The 23,564-nt window shown below is 39.3% G+C and overlaps 1 protein-coding gene across 1 annotated transcript; it reads right to left on the bottom strand.

Moving 5' to 3' along the window:
• Positions 1-7,629: 7,629 nt before the first annotated feature.
• LOC114285465 (protein neprosin-like) lies at positions 7,630-12,287 on the bottom strand. The gene is made up of 7 exons (XM_082923551.1): positions 12,255-12,287; positions 11,262-11,357; positions 10,661-10,813; positions 10,480-10,533; positions 10,247-10,384; positions 9,925-10,064; positions 7,630-7,861 (listed from the first exon to the last, which is right to left on the bottom strand). The coding sequence occupies exons 1-7, from the start codon at positions 12,285-12,287 to the stop codon at positions 7,630-7,632; spliced, it is 846 nt and encodes a 281-aa protein (XP_082779677.1).
• Between the last annotated feature and the right edge of the window lie 11,277 nt (positions 12,288-23,564).

The following is a 23,564-nucleotide window of genomic DNA, read 5'->3' as shown; positions in this document are numbered from 1 at the left end:
AATCGTGATATCCACGAAGAGCACTCCGAATTCGGAGGCTTAATTAGCCCAAGGGTGTCATTCACCGATGGGGCTCCGAATCCGGAGACTTAATTTGGCCAATCGTGATATCCACGAAGGGCACTCCGAATTTGGAGGCTTTTTCGGCCCAAAAATGTCGTGCACCGATGGGGCTCCGAATCCGAATCGTGATATCCAGGAAGGGCGCTCCGAATCCGAAGGTTTTTTCGGCCCAAAGACGTCGTGCGTCAATGGGGCTCCGAATCCAGAGTCTTTATTTGGCTAATCGTGATGTCCACGAAGGGCGCTCCAAATTCGGAGGCTTTTTCGGCCCAAAGACGTCGTGCGTCGATGGGGCTCCAAATCCAGAGTCTTAATTTGGCCAATCGTGATCTCCACAAAGGGCACTTTGAATCCGGAGGCTTTTTCGGCCCAAAGACGTCGTGCGCCGATGGGGCTCCGAATCCAAAGTCTTAATTTGGCCAATCGTGATATCCACGAAGGGTGCTCTAAATCCGGAGGCTTTTTCTGCCCAAAGACGTCGTGCGTCGATGGGGTACCGAATTCGGAGTCTTAATTTGGCCAATCGTGATATCCACAACGGGTGCTCCGAATCCGGAGGCTTTTTCGGAACACCTTTGAACTGGATTTTATAGTGAGTAAATAGCGATCTTTGCATTACAGATAGTGAGACGTACATGGCGAACCGTTCAGAACAAGTATCATGCCCCACAAGTCGGGTCAATGATAAAATTTGCATAAATGCGTGGAATTCCAAGGCCATGGCAGACTCCTTCCAGACATGTCTTTTAGCCGATATGCCCCCACTCTTGCGATCGAATCAATCTGATAGGGGCTGTCTCAGTTTGGACCCAATTTTCCATCCATCGGTTTCTTGGCAGCTGGGAGTACCTTCCTTAGGACCAACTCTCCTGGTATGTAACGGCGTAGCTGAACACGTTGATTATACGACTTAGCAAGCTGTTGCTGATATCGCGCCATGGACGCAAGGACACAGTCTCTGCATTCTTCAATCAGAATCAAATCCAAGGCCAGCATCGTGTCGTTTTGGCCCATATCGAAAACTTTCGATTTGAAGGTTAGGAGGCCGATCTCCAGGGGTATGATTGCCTGGGTTCCAAAGCATAGAGCGAACGGCGTTACCCTAGTAGGTCGTCTCGGCGTAGTTCGATGAGCCCACAACACACTCGGCAATTCTTCAACCTATTTGCCTTTAGCTTTCTCCAGCCTTTTCTTGATGCCGTCTAATATGGATTTGTTAGAGGCTTCAGCTTGATCGTTGCTTTGAGGATAGGCCAGCGTGGAGAAATAAGGCCGGATACCATATTTACTGCACAATTCTCGGTAGATGCCACAATCAAACTAGGTGTCGTTGTCTTAGATGAGTGCTCTTGAAATGCCGAATCGCGTTATGATGTTTCTCCAAACAAAACACTTCACGTCGGAATCTCGGATATGCGTTAGTGCCTCCGCTTCTACCCATTTTGTAAAATAATTTGTCGCGACAATCAAAAATCGCTTGTTCCCCGGGGCACGAGGCAATGGTTCAACGATGTCAAGCCCCCATTGGGCGAACGGCCAAGGACTAGTTATGGAGCTTAGCTCTTCTGCAGGCAAGTGGGTCAAATGAGAGAACTTCTGGCACTGTTCACACTTTTTCACATAGCATTCGGCATCAGCTCTCATTTTCGGCCAGTAATACCCTTGTGTTATAGCTCGACGGGCCAAAGAACGCTCGCCAGAATGGACCCCACAACTGCCCTCATGTATTTCAGTCAGAAGTTCTTCGACTTTGTCCGGGTGTACACATTCTAAGTATGGACCAGAAAGGGGTTTTTATAAAGCTTTCCTTGCGGATCCAAGTAATATCACAGGGCTTTGTTTCGCAGCTTGTGCGCTTCTTTTTTGTCTGCTGGAAGCTGTTTGGAAGATAGGAATACAGCAATGGGATCCATCCAACTCGGTCCAGCTTCTATAACATTGACCTGGACTTCCTCCGAAGGGCCAATGCTCGGCTCCGGGATGAAACCTACTTCGATGGTCCGTTTAATCTCTGAGTTAATGGCGGAGGCTAGGCAGGCAAGGGCATCTGCATGTGTTCTGATCACGTGTTATCTGGTTCAATTCATGATGGTCAAATTTTGCCAACAAGGAGTTGGCCGTTTTTATGTAAGCCTCCATATGGTCGTTTCTTGCCACGTACTCCCTCTTTAGCTGATTGATCACCAGTTTTGAATCGCAAAATACGAGCAAACGTCGAGCATCCAGAAGATAGGCATTCCGCAAATCGGCTAGAAGGGCTTCGTATTCGGCCTCGTTATTTGACGCTTCAAAGCCGAGCTTAACGGCCTGCTCAATTATTGCGCCGTCGGGAGCCATGATTACAACTCCGGCTCCGCTGCCCCGCTGATTGGATGATCCATCACAGTACAACTGCCAAATATTCCCAACATAAATTCTCCAGTTCAGTTCCGTTCGAATCTTATTGGACTTGAAATCGACAAGACCCCCGGTGAATTCGGCAAGACCCCTGGTGAATTCGGCAACAAAGTCGGCAAGAACCTATCCCTTGATTGAGGTTCTAGGTAGAAACTGAATGCTGTACTGGCCGAGTTCAAGAGCCCACTTTGAAACACGTCCCAATGCTTCAGCACTTCGTAGTACTAATCGGAGGGGATAATCTGTTAGCACCCCAATGTTGTGTCCCTGGAAGTAATGCATCAGTTTTCTTGCCGCCATGACTAGGGCTAGGATGAGTTTTTCTAGTGAAAGGTAGCGTGTTTCAGCGTCAACCATTGCCTTGCTCACATAATACACTGGTCGCTGCTCCCTAAGCTCTTCCTTTATCAGTACGGCGCTGATGGCCCTGTCAAAATCTGCCAGATACAAAATGAGCGGGTCACCAGTAGCAGGTGTTGTCAACAGCAGTACTGAGCGGAGGTAGGTTTTGAGGCCGTTGAAAGTGGCTTCGTATTCGACGGACCATTCAAAAGCCTTGCCGTGCCATAGTATATGAAAGAATTGTCAGCAGCGATCTATAGTATATGAACCTGTTGAGTGCGGCGGCCATCCCCATTAACTTCTGAACTTCCTTGACCGATTGAGGGGAAGAAGTTCTAGGATTGCTGTGATTTTCCTTGGGTTGGCTTCGATTCCTCAGTGGTTGACAATGTATCACAAGAATTTGCCAGAGCCGATCCCAAACGCACATTTGGAACCGTTCAGCTTCATTCCATATTTACGTAGAATGCCGAATGTCTTTTCCAGATCAGTTATATGATTCTGCTCTTCCTTGGACTTGACCACCATATCGTCAATGTACACTTCCATAGTGTGGCCAAGTTGTTCCTTGAACATGGCGGTGACTAGTCGTTGGGAGGTTGCCCCTGCATTCTTCAGCCCAAAAGGCATAACCTTGTAGCAGTAGGTTCCTCTTGGGGTGAGGAATGCAGTTTTGTCCTGGTCCTCTAGATGCATGGCGATTTGATGGTAGCCTCTGTAAGCATCGAGGAAGCTCATACATTGATGGTGTGCCGTCGCATCTACAAGTTGGTCAATTCTTGGTAGGGGAAAACAATCCTTGGGGCAAGCTTTGTTTAGGTCCGTGAAATCGACGCACACTCGCCAAGTCCCATTTTTCTTCTTCACCACCACTGTATTAAAGAGCCATGTAGGGTAGGTCACTTCCTTGATTGCCCCGGCGTCAAGCAGCCTGTTAACTTTCTCAACAACGGCGGCAGTGTGCTCTGAGGCCGACCGCCGGCTTTTCTGAATGATCGGCTTGTACTTAGGATCAACATTCAAACGGTGGTGTGAAATGGATGGATCTATACCGGGCATCTCATATGGAGTCCACGCAAAGACATCGAGATTGCTAAATAGGAAAGAGATTAGATGCTGTCTGTCGGCCTGACTCAGGGATGTGCCGACCATGAAGAATTTGTCTCGGCTTCCATCGATTTCAACTCGGTCTAAGCCTTCTGTGGTCTTTTCATCTGGGAGCCACCCAACATCGTCGAGGCTCTCTCGATCTGGCACCTTAATAGAATTCACCTGTAGCTACTTTGGCATTTTTTTGGCAAGGAGATAACATTCTTGTGCCGACTTCTTGGAGCCACGGATTTGCTCAATACTGCGTTCTGTCGAGAAGCGGAGCAGCTGATGATACGTACTCGGCACGGCCTGCATGGTGTGCAACCAAGTCCGCCCCATAATGAGATTGTATAGCGATGGCAGCTTGACGACCAAGAATTCTACATCCATTGTGTGGGAGCCCGCTCGAACGGGTAATGTGATTTTCCCCAACGGGTACTCTGGATTGGTGTTAAAGCCGAATAGTAGATAAGGGGCCGGGGAGAGATCCGATTCGGAGAAGCCGAGTTTGATGAATGTCTTGTAGTACATAATCTCCAATGTGCTCCCCGAATCAATGAGTACGCGCTCAACTGTGAATCAGTTTACGCGTAACTCAATTACCAAGGGATCGATGTGGGGAAATGTCACACCGGCCAGATCTGAATCATCAAAATAAATGCTTGCAGCTTCATGGGGTCGTTTAGCCGAAATGAGTTGGTTTTGAGGGTCAGGATTTGACTGAATCGTATGCACCGCGGATGAAATTGGCAGGTTGTATATCATGTGGATCACGCCAAGTGGAGGTGAATCCTGTCTTAAGGCTATTGCTTTGGTTGGGTTGCCTTTCCGGACGTACTGTTGTAGCCGGCCATCCTATACTAATTCTTTTAGGAGATCCTTCAGTGCATAACAACTATCAGTATCATGGCCATGGTCATTGTGATACTCACACCGTCTATCCCGTCTTCTCATGTCGGGAGGTCCCACCATTTTCGACGACCATTTGAAGAACAGAAGGTGTTGGATTTTGGACATAACCGCACTAATGGGCTCTGTCAACTCCGTATATTTCTTGTCGGCACACCTCGTGTGCCTGCTGTCAACTTGCAGTTGTTCATTTTCTCGGTGGGAGCATTGGTCGCTTGATCGGTGGGAATCCTGTCTCTTGTCCCATTTGGCCCGATGCCGTGGTTTAGGGCTCTGGGGTGCTACAGAAATTAACGGCTGAGCAATTTTAGCAAGAGCCGTCTTGTTGGTCATATTTCCGGCTTTAACCCTCAAGGCATCATCTTCCACTTTACAGTATTCTTCAACTTTCTTCATCAACGACCAAACTATTTTGGGGGGTCGTCTGGTCAAGGAGCTGCAGAGGGCACTGTCGGGATGCAGCCCCATCTTGAAGGCGGTGATGGCCATGGAGTCATTGCAAGCATCATCTACCAGATTGAAACATTCCCAATACCGGGCCGAGTAGGCACGAAGGGTTTCCCCCGGTTGAATCTGTATTGCCCAAAGGGAATCGACTTGCTTTGGCCGGACCTCATTAGTGATAAACCTTGCCCTGAAGGATTTTTGAAGTTGGTGGAAGCTTTTAATCGAAGCCGGCTTCAGTTTATAATACCACCTGACAGCTAGTGGTCCCAAGCTGCTTGGAAATATTCTACACATCAAAGCCTCATCATCTGCATGCAGCATCATGGCTTGCTTGTAATGGCGGATATGATCGGTGGGGTCAGATTTACCGTCGTACAAGGTGAATGACGGTGCTTTGAATTTCTTGGGTAACACTGCCTTTGCAATCCGTCGTACGAAGGGATCATGCCGGTCTTCTTCATCTGAGTTGTTTCGTCTGCGCTTATGCCTTATACATGGACTCTCTTCAGAGGAACTAGAAGTTTCATATCGTCCCTTCTTCTTGGGCTCCGAGGATAATGAGTCAGAGTCGCTATCAGTGTCTTGTTGTCGGGCTCGAGATCGTCGACCTCCTGCCCTCACAGGTCGTTCTGGATCTTGGCGTATAGCTTGTTTAGACTTCGCCAGCTCCAAGGCCAAATCCTAACGGAGACGTTCGTTTTCAGCGATCATATTCTCCAACCTTTGTTCGTTTTGCTTTTCTTGTTCCATGATCGCTTGCATTGCCTCATGTTCCGATGTCGAGGGTGAGGTGAAGTTCAAAGAACGTCTTACGGGGATAGTCTCCGGTCCAAGCATGTTTGTTGGAGTGAGGTCGTCTCTCTACGTGGTTTCATCAGTGACTATCGGAGGGTCTTCCATTACGCCCGCCATGGATGTGTTTGAGTATTCCCACAGACGGCGCCAATTGTGGAGAAGTGGTTTGGAAATACTATTCTGATCCTAGGGGACGCTCGTGATCCTCAGCTAGCCACCTGAAAAAGAATCAACACTCCGGTCAGGGGTGCCGGAATTAGCACTCCGACGGGCAAGTCAGTCTCTACTCTCTCAATTACTTGTATTTTAAGTAAAGTGTAATAGTTCTCACATACCTTTCTCTAATGGGTGATCCCGTATTTATAGTATTCTCTTTGGGCCTTTAGGCTGGGCCCATCCTTGATCCTCTCCTTTTTGATAGTATCATTGAGATTTTTTTTTTTTTTTTTTTTTGGTGCTATTTCCCAATTTTCAAAATGTATAAAATGAACACTAGAATATGGTAAATATTGGCCCTTGGGTGGGAAAGTAAATGCATATGGCATGTAGAGGATTATGGTTGAAAAATTCATATCTAATTCATGTAGAACTATGTTTTCCGTTTTCTTTTCTTATTTTTTAGTGTTATTTTTGATATGTCGACAGAAGGAATAATATGATTTTGTCCAAAATTTTGTTGTTGCAATGAAATTTTTTTTTTTATTTGTGTGTTGCTGCACATAAAAAATAAAAATCAATTTATATTGTAATTATTTTATAATTATCCCACTACATTATAATTTTCACAATTATTAATTGCTCTAATTTTAAATTCCCACGTAATGGAAAGCCCAAACCACAATCAAAGACCCCTCAAAAAATAATTCAACTAGTTACCAAGCAATAGAAAAAAGAGATTGATGTTTAATTATTAATTGGACAAATCTATATTGCAGTTAACTAAATTATTCATTGAAAATGATGTGATAGATAAATTTGATTATATAAGCTTAGTTAGTAATTTTGTTGTTAAAAATGTAAGAAACGTAATATTTAAGTGATATTTTGTTGTATTTAGATTAATTTGGATTGATTAATGGCTTTATTTTTCATTTGGTTTTTTTTTCTTCCCTTTATTGTATATTGAGTCTTGCTAAGCCATGAAATAACAAAATCAAATTATTTTATTTTATTTTCATCTTTTTGAGCTCTTATAATGATTTGCTAAGATCTTAATCTATGTAAGCAAATTTTGGTAATCCTATTCAAACAATCTTTGTGTGGGTAATAATTAATTAATTAATTAATTAATTGTGGATAATTCCAATTACATTGGCTTAGCACCCATAAATGTTCAAAGCAGGTCCTGTTGAATAATCCAAAATTTTGACATTGCAGTCAAGAAGATTAAAATTTGCAAAGCTAAAAAGGTTGGATTGTGCATCACCCCAAGCATAAACAATAGCATTTGAGTCTTAATAAAAGTTTTGCAAAGCACATGCAATTATATATATATATATATATAGAAGGACAAGGGTGGTCAGTTTTACATTATTAATCCATGCCAAAATGAAATTTTAAAAATATCAAATTTGTGTTCTCCTTCTAGGAACCTCCAGGGCCCCCATATAGTACCAAATGCCCAAAGTGAGCCCCCTGGTATCCTTCATCTTTCACTTCATATAGTTTTCTACTGTTTGTAAACTCGTATGTTTGAGGATTTATATCCCCTCCACTTGGACTCTTAAGTGCAATATTCATGAAGAATGCATCATATCTGGTGTCCTCAATTAGAAAATAACCTCCCCCCATTGCAGGTTTCTGGGTGCCCGGTGGACTAAATATGTAACGCCCTCAAAATAACAACATTAACCCATCAGATAAGACATGCACTTACATACAACCCAACCACATTCTTTTATTCATTAGAGTTCTATATACATATGTATTACATGTTAACATCAAAACAAAATGCCCTACGGGCTTACAGCTTTCCAAGTTAACACTTGGTTACAACAAAAGGGTACTAACTCGTTTACACATTAAGCCCTTGGCTTGAAGTTACATGTAATACATCAAAAGTTAAGCGACAAAAAATGTCCGCCTCTAGCCTCCCAGCTATGTCCTTGGAGGTGGCATGCTACCTGTACCTGAAAATGATATTCCCATATAGGGTGAGCCACAGCCCAGTAGAAATACACTAAACCAACCATGAACAATGACTAAAATAATAGCAATTGATAGATGGCCAACACTGATACAATCACATAAATCACATATTTATGTCATACGACTTATGAGTCCAAGTTTCCTTTCATTTTCCCTTTTTCAACAGATAAGCATGCTAGCTCTATCATCATTTCCACAGATATGTATAAAAACTATATCCCACATTCAGATAAGCATATAAGCTATATCCACACTTTACCAAGATAAGCATATAAGCTCTATCTTCACTTCTCTAGACAAGCATATGAGCTGTATCTACGGAGTTCATCCCCTATCTTCTCCCAACACTATCTGGTTTAGAGGTACATCCCCTATCTTCCCCTAGACCGCGGAGTACATCCCCTATCTCCTCCTCTACACATAACGTATACAAACACAATGGTTCTATATACAATCACCCAATACATACAGTTAATGTATTCTATCAACCGTCAAGTTTCATGACACATTTCATTGATTAGTTTCAGTTTGCCTAATCATCATGCATTGTCTACAACAATCACGACTATCCTCCACCGATAGCCCAAAGCAGTTATTTCTAAACAGAAAATAAATGCACAAATGGATATTCAATTAACATTTCATTTCCTCATTTCTCACCATTAATTATCCCAATTAATCAAACAATGTAATTAGGTCAATTCCCATAATTAACATTCCAACCCTTAGGTCCCATTCTCATCAATGACTTAACATTTATTCCATTTCTCTATTCCAAACATGCATCTAGGTTTATTATGAACAAAACCCCAACTTTTGTAAAATTACACAAAAGCCCCAAACTTTCACAAAATTACCAAACCAACCCCAACATCTCAAAATACCAAAATTTAAAGACAAAATCCATAGAGAGGAGTAGGATATCCCTACCTCAAAGTTCGAGCCAAAAAGGAGATGAAGACTCGAAGACCAACGTGCTCCAAATCCAAACTTTTTCAGATTAAAACAAAGCTCTCAATGCCCTCTATCTTTTTAACAAAGGCCCTAGGCTAGAATCACACTAGAATCACACTCTAGGGAGATCAATTCTTAGAGAGAATATAAGTGTAGAGAGAGAGAGTCTCGGATCTAGGTTTTGGATCAAAAAGAAAGGGAAAAAGTGATGTTTAAAATCGCTACTGCCCGCTGATATAAAACACGCTCGCTCGAGCGAAGACATGGTCGCTCGAGCGACCAGACACAGAAAACTCTCGCTCGAGCCAAGAAACTCTTGCTCGAGCCAAAAACTCAAAAGTGCGCTCAAGCGAAGGAATGCTCGCTCGAGCCAACAACTCGAACCCTCAGGTCTGCAACCACGAGCACGCTCGAGCGACAGACCTCTCGCTCGAGCGAAGAACAAACCAAACCGCTCGAGCCAAGAAAATCTCGCTCGAGCCAAGAAACGCAACTCTCAGGTCCAGAACCAGACGCCATCGCTCGCTCGAGCGAAGCCACTCTGGCTCGACCCACCAGACAAACTCAACTCTCGCTCGAGCGACAAACTCCTCGCTCGAGCGAAGGTCCAAAAATCTGGGCAGCAACACTAGGCTCCCAAACACAACCAACCTGTAACAAACCTGCCCAACACATCCTATAACTCAATATACAAAGTAGAGAGGATGCAAACAAAATAATAAACAACTACCAACATCCACGGACACATGTCCGGATCACTGCACAACAAGGGTAAACCCGGGATCGCTATAAAATACCTCTCCTCCCCATTCAGCATGCGAAGCTAAGTTTGCTAATCCACCACCAAGTATGCTCTTTGGCCAAAATCCGATATTGGTATTCGCAACTCCAAGCCACCAGTTTCCATTAGCTAGGTCCTACATATTTTTACATGGATATCAAAATTGAATAATTGAACAGAAGAACGCAAATTTTATTTCTTTACCACTAATTACTTAATTATGATTTTTGTTTCATAATTATTGGTGTAATAATTATTTGACACAATGGTAGCATGACTTGGGAACTTGTTTCATAATTAAGAGTTTTTAAATTTTACCTGCAAGATGTAGATTTCCATCGCAACCGATGTCCCTCCACGTATAGAGACCTTTTCAATTACTTCACCAAGAGGTATTTCTGTGTCCACAATCACAAATTCAGGACAATTTGTATTGAAACAATGAGATTGACCTGCCTGTTTGGTAGACAAACATATACGAATATATTGTAAGAGCTACTAAGAAAATATAGTCAATCAAGTAATATGCAATAAAAAGCAATGATACTTACATTCGTATATATGAATAGTCGAGGACGTACATCACCAAATAGAGATGGATCCACCTGAGACAAACCAAAAACATAATAACAACAAATGCTTTTGTCTATGTGAAGCTAGTTTTTACTTGTGAAAATTGTTTCTAAAATAAGTAAGAAGTTAAATTTACAAGAAGCAAGAAGATTAACTTACCCTCAACCCGACTTGTAAGCTATCAGGCCCATTTTGAATCATCATTCGCCCTGCACTATATTGTTTACCCACGACATCTGGTTGGTGTACACTAAGCACCGCTGACGCTCCACTGTATTTGTTTGGACCATCTATCGTCTCAACTATGGCATACTGGGTAATAAAAGTCCAAAACATATGTGTTACTTTTATATTTTCCCTTACTGTGAGAATCTAAACATATCCATATTGTTGGGAGAAAACCAAAGGCCAATTCGAAATACCCGAATCTAGCACAAAATAGCAGAAGTAATTTTTCTCCCTCTTTGTGTGAATCTATTAGGGAACAATTTGAATAGAGCACAATATATATATATATATATATATATTTATATATATATAATCTGAAAATAATAAATCTAAAAATCACACAACAAGGGAAGAGCAATTTGCCAATCAACAAAAAAAAAAAAAAAAAGAAGGTAAAAGCAACTTTTACATGGAATAATGGGTGCACAAGAGTTCTCTCTAGTTAGAACTAGAGGCAAACAATCAAGAACAACTACAAATAAGTTTTCTTGGCAACCAAAGAACTAGTTACAAAATTTAGGAAAGATCTCACAAAAAAAGGGTACTGTTCATGAGCCAGAAAACCAAATTCAGAATGCTCCAAATCTGATCTCCACTGTTCAAATTTCAGCTCAATCGGATGATCGAACTGTTTGATCAAAGCTGGACAGAGTTAATCAAAAACCAAACAAAAAACATTATCCGTTTGGTTTAATTTTATAATTGTAATTTGAGTGTAAAGTTATGTTTTGAATTTTGAGTTTTTGAATCATGATTTGAAAAAAAAAAAATTATTTAGTTATGAGTTTTAAAAATAGTTTTGAGATGATTTGTAATTTTTTTTTTTTGATTGATTGATGTAAAAAATGTGAGAGAATGTGAGAGGTGAGATGAGAGAGAAAAAGTGATTGATTAATTGATTGATTAATAATAAAAGAAAAGAAAAGTGAGGAGTTTTGAAAGTAATTTTGAGTTGTATTTTAAAAATATGTTTGGTTAACAAGTTGCATTCAAATCATGATTTAAAAACAGAGTTAAGTTTTGAAAAGTAAACCAAACGCTACCACAATCTCTCCATGTGGGCTTGAGACTTACATGGGCTTTACCAAATATTTGGGCCATCTTCTACATACAAGGGAAACCCAACGCAACAAACATATATATCTATGCTCGTACTTTTTTTTGTTGATTTTTTCTCTCTCTTTTCATTCAAAAAAGGCATTGTGCCCTAACTATAAGATTTAATGTTTAGTGTTTGTGGTTGTGCAGAATCAAGCCATGTAAACAATCACATCTGCAAGTAAAATTATTATCAAAAGTTTGCCTAAAACTTTCAACAAGATGAGGCTAAACATATAGCTTCAAAATATGAGGACAAAAATCAATTTATAGGATCAAAAAATGTGGCTACAGTGTTTTATGTGTGTGTTCAGCTCATTCAAGAAGGTGATTCATACAAACAAATAAAACCAAATATAGAAAACAAGCAATAGTGCAAAACTAATATTGTCAAGCTATATAATCTTGATTGACTAGGATAACTTACATCAGCACCACTGGTGTCATCTGCAGGAGTCATTATTTTTTAAGCAAGTTTCTCTCTAATGAGATCTTCTTTAGTAGTTCTTCTAATTGGAACTGTTCCAACTGGGCAACCCCCGCCCTTTAGTCCTATATGTAGAGGTTTTCTAACATTTGAGGAAACTTGATCTCTTGATCTCTTAGGTAATGAAGTGGGCTTCATCTGCAATTCAACTCAATTCGAAAAAGGTAAAGGAGACTTGCACATAAATTGATCACATAATCGATTACAGAAAACTCACAAGAGTTGGATTCTACCGTTGGGTACGTGCATGTCTTGTTTTCTATGAGCCTCATACAATTATTAGTGTTGGGTGCGTGTATCAAATTTTGTAAGATCCATACTGTATTTTGGGTTAGGTTGTGAAATCAAGAGTTCACTAGTAATTCAATGTGTAGGGTTTTATTAATTGTACGGGACTAACATTTCTATGGTTTGCCTATAAATATGAATCTTCTCTACACTCTCCTCTCTGTTATTGATGCTTGTCCCCAAATTATATTTTATGTATTGGATTTGATCAATACAATTATTCCCTTCGCCAATAAAAAGAAGTTTGTAGAGGTGTGAGATTGAGAGGGTTTGTAAAGATGTAGGGGATATGAAAAAATTTTGGGGACAACGATAGTGAGTAAGTAAGCACATGTAGCTTCTAGAATCAGTTAATCTTAAGTAGGGAAATGGGTAGAGTTTCAAGACTTCAGTATTGGTGTTAGATTTTAAAGGATTTTGGTATTGTTGCTATTCTCGCTATGATTCAAAGTATATTTCTCTTTTGTATGCAAATCTTTGTGATTTTAATCTTTAGTGTGTGCATATGGATGTGCTTCCATTCAAATTTAGGATGTGCAATAATCCTAGCACCTATTGTGCGAACTACAGTGTACTGTGATTTATTTTGTTCTTATAGAGTGTTGAATAAATAATTAAGTAGCCTTGAATTATGTGTTGGAGATAAGAGGATGTATGGAGACAAACCTGAAAATGAAAAGTATGGTTCTTCAGTAAAGGATGATCAAATGCAGGTTGCCTGTAGAAGTCCACACAATCATATATATCTCCATAATTATTCTGTAAATGTTACAATCTTTCTGTTAATTGTTATATACAATTGTTCAATTCATGAAAGGTTGTTCACAATTTTGTGCAAAAATAATAATACCATATTCTGTATTCTCAAGTTTAGAACGTCAAATTAGATGGTTGCCATTCAAGACATCCATGGTATTAGGCCTACAATGCCTATTAATCTTTGCCATTTGATTTTCATAGAAAATTTAACTGGACAATATTGGAATTGAATGTTCTTGAAACTAGTCCCAGGACATCCTTGGAAACCAGCTCAACTTAAATTTTTATTTATTATATTTGAGACAATAGTTTGTTGATAGATACGTGTCAACAACTTTATGTTCCAATTTATCCTTTATATGGTGATTATTAAGTTCCATAAGAGGTAGATACAAAATAAGACACTAAGTATGTGATATGATTGATTATTGAGCTCTATAAGATGATAAGATACCAAATGAGAGATTAAGAAGGGTCTGCATTAGTAAAAACACCAAAATATTCTCCCATTATGGTCATTACATTACGTATGTATGTCTAGTGTGGTATGGGATATGATAAGATTTGACCAATTTCTCAATCCAGGAACATTTCAAACTGGGACACGATATGCAATTGATAATATCAACATCAATTATGGCAAGTCTATTAATCAAATATAATTTACTCCCTTGAAACAAACATAGCAAAATTGAACTAAGACTGTGTTTGGATGTTAGATTTATATATGAATTTGAAAAGGGAAATAGAAAACATGAGTGAAAAATGAATCAAATATAATTATACTTTACCTAACTATTCCATTTCTCTATCTAAATTCATGATCCAAACACAGTCTAAATGTTTCTAATAATAGTTGAGAATAAATACTTGAATAGTCTTGACTGCTGGCTTGTTGAGATGCTTAAGTCGCTCCTCCAACTCCAAATCTTCTTCTTTAGTTAAACTCCTCCAGTCTCCTTCAATTCCATTGTGTCCCACAAGGTGAGAGCATACACAGAGAAATAATACAATAGCATGTACGTCCATGGGATGATCTGGAAAATAATAAAAAAGCATAGTCAGTGATCAAAAATCACAACAATCATGCTATAATTATTTAAGGCAATTAATGAAATTACAATCGTACTATATCTATACACATAAGGTTCACATATTTTATTTTTGAACAAAATATATTAATAGTCCTTAAAGTATGTGTTTATTGTCATTTTGGTTCTTCAAGTTTTAATTTTGTCAATTTCATTATTGAAATTTCAATTTGAGTCAGTTTGTTCCAATTCTAATTGTACCTTCTAAATAGCTAACGGAATGGTAATAAAATACACACATGTTCTTTAAAGTATATGTTTCTTGTCACTCATATCACTTTGGTCCTTGAATTTTTAATTTTGTCAATTTGGTCATGAAACATTAATGAAGAAAATAAAACCCATACAATATTAAAGGACGAAATTGATAAAATTGATACTTGAGAGACCAATGACACAAAATACACATTTTTAGGACCATAGTAAAATTTATAATTATTTTTTCTTAACGATTTAAACATCCGTTTTGAAATTATATTAATTTAACTCAAATTGACAATTTTGAAGGAAAATGACGAAATATATATATATATATATATATTTATCTGCTAGAATCAGTTATTAGTTATTAGATTAGCACCTTTAGAAGTTAGCCTTCTCACCCTTTGTAAATTCAACTCTCCCCAAGAAGAGTTAAATTAGGATATTTAATCTAATAGTTGTATAAACGTCACTGGTTCAATTTTGATAGAGAAGTTGGGCTTGATAGATTGGTTGTAAATAACTCTCTTATATATTGACCCCAAAAAAAAAAACCCTTAAAATTATAATAATTAAATTTATTTCCAATGAAGTAATTTATTTAAGAATTAATGAATTAAAAACTAATCTCTTGCATTGCTCCAATTTAATTTTAGTTGAAAACTGAAAATATCAATTTGACTGGATTGATGGCTAACCATTGGATTTTTTATGGAGAAAATTATACCAATGAGGTGACAAATTTATAATATAGGAAAATTCATTTTAAATTAGATAGTCTTATCAAAGTAACTTATTATTTTAAAATGTCATTGTCATATTATTTTAATTAAATTATTTATGTAAAATTTATTTTTGTAAATCGATTTCTTAAATTTATTTTAATAAGAGTGCGAGAGAGAATTATTATTTATTTATTTTTGATAACTTCTCACTGTTTACAAACAAATGGTCCAATTAAAGTATAGACTGACCCAAAAAATTGTTTAGGGCAAGGAGATTTTGAACTTAAGAACATAGAGAGAGCACATCCCATTTCCCCTGCCTTGACTACCATGCCAACTCCTTAGATAGTGTTTCATTCATTGGAATGATTAAAGTGGAATGAAATTATCATTCCATCAAAATATTCATTCATTTGTTTAATTAAATTAAAAAAATAATAACAAACGCATTATAAATAGAATTACCTTCCACAATTTTAAATAAATAGTCATTCCATATGAAAGACTATGGAATTATAAATAGAATTACCTTTCACAATTTTAAATAAATAGTCATTCCATATGAAAGACTATGGAATTACAATTCATTTTAACCAACCAAAAATAGAGCATAATGGTTAGCAATATTATTCTATTAGGAAGAGATTAAAAAAGACATGTCAAACTGCTAAACCAAAGTTAACCAAATAACAATGAAAATGAACAGACAAATTAAACAAGAAATATTGAGTAAATTTACAAATGCACATACAAAAATCAAGGCATAATTTGTTTCAAGTAATGATTGTCATATAAAAAAAAAATGCAAGTGATTATTTGTAAGTAATTGAAGGAAAATACAATAATTTTTTATTTTTTATTCTTTTGAGTTTAGTAAAAATGGATTTAAATATACTAATTTTACAACTATTAAGCATGAATTAACACCGTTTTCTGTTAAAAAATATACTTGTAGGGAGAGATGTTGTGAAATGCAGCTTTGCTTGACTAACATTTATTTAATTTTTCACTCTCTAATTTGGAATTCAAACTATAACATCTTTACATTTGAAGGAAGTTATAGAAATTTCTAATTAAAATTAACAAATTATTAACTAGGAAAAAATATAATGCCATAAATCATAAACAAATACCTGAAAGACAATAGAATTCTGTAAGCATTTGGAAGATTGAGCCTCTAGGTAAGCATTTGGTCTTGAATTCATAAGTTTGAAATTGTGATCTTGTAAGTTCAAGGGTTGTTGTGATCAAGAGCATGTAATAAGTTGATTTTTGTTGAGTTTGGAGTCTTAGAACTCATGCATGTAAGAAATTACTTTGAATTTGCATGTTTGAGCTTGAAACACATGATCCATGTAGAGTTTTGGTTGAAACTCATGTTTTGATCACCATCTGTACCATCTAAGTTGAGAATGATGAGCATCTCCCACATGCATGTACAAATCATGGGAGTATGAGTCTTGAATGTTTGAATTTGAGCATGTTGATGATGGGTTTGAGATATTTTGGGACATGCATGTAATCCATGTAATTGAGCTTTCCTAATGTTGTAATCTTGCATTAGTAGCATGTTAGCATGTGTAAATGTGTAAATGTGTACTTTGAACCATTGCATGCAAGAAATGAGGATGGAAAACCGATTTGGAGCTCAAGAACACGATCTGGGAAACCCAGATTTTTGAGGTCCGCTCGAGCGGGGTAATGGCCGCTCGAGCGGGAAAATCGTGCTCCCAGCATTTTTGCAGAGTTGGATGTCCGCTCGAGCGGGGACACTCCACGCTCGAGCGTGGATTTTCGTAGACAGGCCTTCAGCTTGAGCGCTCTATCCCACGCTCGAGCTCATCTTTCGTGCAACCAGTACCTCTGCAGGCCTTAAGGGTCCGCTCGAGCGGAGAAGTTTACGCTCGAGCGGGGACCCTGTTTCCTGGAATTTTGTTCATGCATTCTATGATTCGTTTTCCGTTCCCTTTCACTTGTAAGCACTCTTAGGCATGTGTTAAGCATTGTAAATGAGTTAATGAGATAAGAACAAAGCCTAAAGAGGTATATGTGAATTAAAGAACGGATTGAACTGTTAGTGACCCTTTTGTATTCATGAAATGTGTAGGGTCAAGCTCCAGGGCGCATCCACAAGCCGATCACTGTGAGTAATATCAATATTTGAAAACTTGTCAATGTCCAATTGTTCTTCCCCTATAAATATTATGAGTTGTTAATCGGGATTGTGGACAAAAGTCTGACAAGAATAAATGAATGAATGGGCCAAAGGCCGTTTTGATAAGAATGAATGGGCCAAAGGCCGTTTTGATAAGAATGAATGGGCCGAAGGCCGTTTTGATAAGAATGAATGGGCCAAAGGCCGTTTTGACATGAATGAATGGGCCAAGGGCCGCTTTGATAAGAATGAATGGGCCGAAGGCCGTTTTGGTAAGAATGAATGGGCCGAAGGCCGTTTCGACACGAATGAATGGGCCGAAGGCCGTTTTGACATGAATGGAAATCTGAATGGGCCAAAGGCCAGAATGTTTGGAACTACAGTTACTTGACTTGCATTTCGTATAGTTATATATATATATATATATATATATATATATTTTGTTGTTAAACAGAAGTACGAATTGGGCCCAAGGCCGTTTGGAGCATGTTGTTCTACATATTGTTATGTAACTGTTATATTTGATATTATTCACTGGGCTATCGCTCACGCTCATTCATGTATTTGTAGGTGAGCCAAGGGAAGTCCAAACCCAGCCCCAGTGAAGTCTGCTAGAAACAACAGGAGTTTTGGGAGAGTCAGCCTTGTGCCTCGCGCATGAGACCATCCTTGCCCTTTTACTATGTACCTATGTTTTGTCTTGTTGGCAAGGACTTAGTGCATGTCTGTACATAGTCTGTTATAGGTTGACTTGTTTTGGACGATCCTGTCTGTAATGAAATTTGTGGAACCGTACTTTTAATGTGAGTTATTAACGTATCTGAGTATGGTTTGTTGATGTGCATATAAGCACGGCTCTATGGACAAAGTTTTTAATTTTGCTTCCGTTTGGCCCCCATTAACTCTGTTAAAATATCTTTAGAACAGTCTGAGGCCGTAGGTAATCTCATGATTACTGGCCGGTTACGTCCTTAACCCACGGGGGCGGGTTCGGGTCGTGACATGTATATCTCCTCTTCAAGATCTACATGTAAGAAGGCAGTTTTGACATCGACTTGGGCAAGCTCGAGATCAAACTATGCAACCAAAGCTATCAAGATACGAATAGATGTGTGCTTCACAATAGGTGAGAATTCCTCATTGTAGTCCATTCCTTCCTTCTGGGCATAGCCTTTAGCTACCAATCTAGCTTTGAATCCGATGTTGTATTTGCCTGGGATGCCTTCCTTTTTGGCGTAAACCCACTTACACCCAATTGCTTTCTTGCCTTTTGGAAGTTGCACCAACTCCCAAGTCTGGTTCTTGTGAAGTGACCCAATCTCTTCATCCATAGCCTCCTTCCATTTGACACTTTTAGCATTCTGCACGGCTTCTTTGAAAGTGCAAGGAACATTGTCTTCAATGATTGGAAGTGCATAGGCCACCATATCAGTCATCCAACTGGGTTGCTTAGTAACTCTTTTTCCTTTTCTGATTGCAATGGGTTCTGACTGTTGTGGCGCCTCTGGATCTTCATTTTCATCTGAACTCTCTTCAGAATCTTCTTCAGAGCTATCAGCTGAAACTTCTTCAGGATGGTTGACTGGCTAAATAGTCTTTGCTAGAGTCTCAAACTCCACCTACACTGACTTCTTCAATGCTTCCTGATTCTCTTGAGGATTTGGTTGCTTTACCATTGTAGACTCATCAAAGGTAACGTCTCTTCTAGTGACAACTTTCTTTGATTCCGGGCACCAGAGTCTATATCCCTTGACACCATCACTGAAGCCCAAGAAGATAGCTTTCTTCGCTCTAGGATCCAACTTAGATTCTGTAACATGAAAATAAACTGGACATCCAAAGATACGTAGTTGATCATAATCAGTAGCTAGCGCTCCTGACCATACCTCCATGGGAGTCTTGTCATAAAGTGCTGCAGTAGGTAGTTGGTTAACAAGATGACGAGCATAGTTCAATGCCTCGCCCCAAAATGCCTTAATCAATCCAGAATGTGACAGCATACACTGGACTTTCTCCACCAAAGTGCGGTTCATGCGTTCTGCAACTCCATTTTGATGTGGTGTTCTAGGAACTGTGAAATGTCTCACTCTCCCTTCATTCTGGCAAACCTCAAAGAAGGGATCTAATGTGTATTCCCCGCCATTGTCAGATCTGAGCTTCTTGATCTTTCTGCTTGTCTGGATCTCAATCATTTTCTTCAGTGTAAGAAAGATATCTAATACCTCATCTTTATGCTTCATTGTGTAAACCCAAACTCTCATTGAAAAATCATCAATGAATGACACAAAGTAGTGTTTACCTCCCAAAGAAGCATTCTTGGAAGGACCCCATACATTGGTGTGAACGTAGTCTAGAATCCCTTTGGTACGATGAATAATAGTACCAAACTTGATTCTTGTTTGCTTGCCCAGTACACAATGCTCGCAAAACTCTAGTTTCCCTGTTTTGGAGCCTTTCAACAGGCCTTGCTTTACTAACTCTTGTAAAGCCTTTTCTCCAGTATGCCCTAAACGCATGTGCCAAAGTCTGGAAGTGTCTGATGCATCATTCTCTAAGCTGGTGGAGACAGCCACTCTCTCTGTGACTGTAAAGCCGTCTAGAAATTATAAATTTCCCTTTCGAGTACCCTTCATTGCAACAAATGCTCCTAGAACAACTTTGAGGACTCCACCTTCCACAGTTACTCTGTAACCTTTGGAGTCTAAAACTCCCACTGAGATGAGATTCTTCATCAAATCAGGTACGTACCAAACATCTTCGAGAATTCTGATTGTTCTATCATACATCTTCAGTCAAATTGTTCCAATCCCCTTTGTTATACAAGCTTGGTCGTTGTCCATCAACACAACTCCTTCATCGAACTCTCGTAAGCTCGAGAACCACTGCTTGTTAGGACACATGTGGTAGGAACATCCGGAATCTAGAATCCATTCATCAGACTAGCCATATGATGAAACTATGAAGGCTGATCCTTCACCATTATCTCCATGTCGTGCAACGTTCACCTTTTCCTCTTTCTTATTTTTATTGGGACAATCTTTTGCCCAATGCCCTTTCTGGCGACAAGCAACACACTCGTCTTTTGCAAGACGTCTTCTATCTGATGATTTCCCTCTGGATTTTGAGCAAAACTTTCCTCGTCCTGTATATCTTCTGGTAATTGTCCTACCTCTGACTGTGAATGCTGAGTCCCTGTTTGCAGACTTACCTTTCCTTCTGAACTCATTATTTACCAAGGTGTTTGAAACATCAACATACTTGATCTTTTCTTTACCATACAGTAAAGTGGTGGTGAGATGATCATATGTGTCAAGCAAGGAATTCAACAGTAATAGTGCTTTATCTTCATCATTAATATGATCATCCAAGTTTTTCAAATTGGTAAGAATTTTGTTGAAATTGTTTAGGTGTTTGTTCATCGAAATACCTTTCTTATAGTCGAAACGAAACAACCTCTTCTTCAAGTAGAGCCGGTTGTCAATGCTCTTTGTCATGAACTTGTCTTCCAGCGCCTTCCAAAGGTCCTTCGCAATATCATATTCTGTGAAGGCATACTTCTCCTCTTTTGTAAGGCAAAGTCGGATGGAACTGCAGGCCAGGAGATTCATTTTCTCTCATTCTATCCCGTCCAGGTTATCTAGTTTGTCTCCCAGAGTGAAGTGCAGGTTCATCTGGACAAGCATATCTTTAACTTCGCATCTCCACATGCCGAAGTTGTTGTTTCCATCAAACTTTTCTACCTCGAACTTAGCTTAGGACACCGAGGTCCAATGCCTAAAGTTGCTTGTAGTCGCTGGGTTACTTGTGGACTCAGTTGATCTCGTCTCTGTAGATTCTGCCATTGAGACTGCTCAATAATCTCCACCACAAACAATAACAGACGCTTGAAAAGCCTAGAACATGGCAAATTCTAAACTCCCAAAAACTTCATTGAAAATTCAGGTCCGAATCTCAAAAAAAGGAATCCGCAGTTGTGTCCGGAATGGTTGATTTAGCTAGGAAAGCACTTGTCTCCACCTCTCCAGAGGCCTCAATGAAATTTCTCCAAATCCAGGGGCCAAATTGCAATTTCCCAAAAATCCAGGGACCTTACTGTAATTAATAGAAGTTGCAAGGACTAAATTGAAATTTTAATAAGATTAGGGGCTCAAATGTAATTTCCCAAACTTTTAGGGACTGAAATGCAATTTCTCAAACTATTATGGACTGAAATACAATTTCCCAAACTTTTAGGGCCTCTCTGCAATTTCAAAAATTTCAGCTGATTGGGTTGACGACGTGGTAGATGTGCTGACGTGGCAGTTGAGCTGGTTGTGACGTGTCTCGACACGTGACAGTGACTAGGCAGCCACGTGGTCCAGACGTGGCAGTGACTGGACTAATGCGTGGCGCTTTGCAAAAATGATTTGCAATATTGGTGCTCCAAGGATTTGAACCTTGGTTGAAGGAGGGCAATGCTTAACCTTAACCACTTGGACAAAGCTCGTCTTGGTGTTGGTTTTCCCTTCAAATATATATTTGAAGTATATATTTTTGCTGCACAAAGTCGTCTTCTACCTCTTGCTACGCGTGGGTCTTTTGGTTAAGAGTTGACTTTACGTGCCACACTTTCACCAGCGCGTGTGGATCACCTAGAAGTCCGTTTTGGCCGTTCTTTCTGGGTCTGGACTCCTCTCATCGAGACGGACCTCCTGGTATATTCAGAAGTTGATTTTGACAACTTCAAATTTTTCAGTTTACAGAAAATAGAGTTGCGGATGCTCTATTTTGGCACAACAATGCTCTGATACCAATTTGTTGTGCCTAGAAGGAAAAAAACAATCACACACAAGCACACAAGCAAGAACACACAAAGAATTACGTGGTTCGGCAAATTGCCTACGTCCACGGGCAACGGATTTCACTATATTTTGAACAAAGAATTACACACTCTATAATTCTCTCTCTCTGCTCTGTATTCTCTCTTCAACTCACCACACTGACCCTCTCCCATTCACTAACCATTTATAGATGAAATGGAGGGCCAAAGTCTTCAACAAGCAACCACCAACATTTACGGCAACCACCACCAACATTTATGGTAGCCATCAATCAGCAGCCATCGTTGAACATCTGAGCCAATCTTCAACACAGTTTTCTTTGGCAAGGGCAGAGGAATATCTTTCCCACCAGATGAAACATACTCTCAGTTTGAATATGTATGAGGGACAATCTCTCAAGACAACTCTTCTTGCTTAAATAGAAATAAGCCTCAAAATATAGAGCTTCCACATTTTCAAGAGAGGCAAAGTTGCTAGATAAACTTGGGGAGAGGAGGGTGTTGGATTTTGACAGTGAGATCAATTGAGTAATTTTTTTTACATTATATTTCATTCAATCGAAAGCCTATTATTAATTCTAGATTTGATGATTGATGATAATGAGAAAGGAAGGGAGTGGAGTATGATAACAATTGGTGACCAAATGATAGCCTATAGTTTGAAGACAAAACAACGTCGTTACATTCTTTTTCTTTTCTTTTCATTCTTTTTATTTTTATTTTCAGTTCATTATTTCAATTTTTTTTCCTCTCTAGGCCACTCCTTCTTAAGTATGGCCTTGATAAATAGGTTAGATTAGATCAACTATTTAACACTTAAGTACTGGCTTTATTGCAATGGAAGGACTGAGTTTATTTCAGTCATGGAAATGGCATAGTTTCTTAAATCATATTTGTAGATAGCAGAATTTTGATTGCTCTCTTTAATTTGTCATATTTGGATGGAAAGTCCTGTTATATGTATGCAGAAGAAGTTGTTGGACCAACGAAGGTTGGCCTGAGTTGAAGGAGCTCTGGTCGCTTAAGCAAGTGGTCTCAGGTTCGAGTCCTTGTCGATGCAGCAAACCTTCTTGGGAGAGGTCCCCGCCTTGGCGCCTGACCGTACCTCGGAGGATTAGTCTGGGGTGAAACCTGGGGATACCTTGGGAAACCATAAAAAAAGAAGTTGTTGGAATCCTCATTGTCAATTGTGGTCTATTTTTGTTCTGTTTT

This window comes from Camellia sinensis, chromosome 4, assembly GCF_055761805.1.
Source record: "Camellia sinensis isolate YWXY chromosome 4, ASM5576180v1, whole genome shotgun sequence".
Classification (NCBI taxonomy): domain Eukaryota; kingdom Viridiplantae; phylum Streptophyta; class Magnoliopsida; order Ericales; family Theaceae; genus Camellia; species Camellia sinensis.
This window is presented reverse-complemented; position numbering and strand designations above follow the sequence as displayed.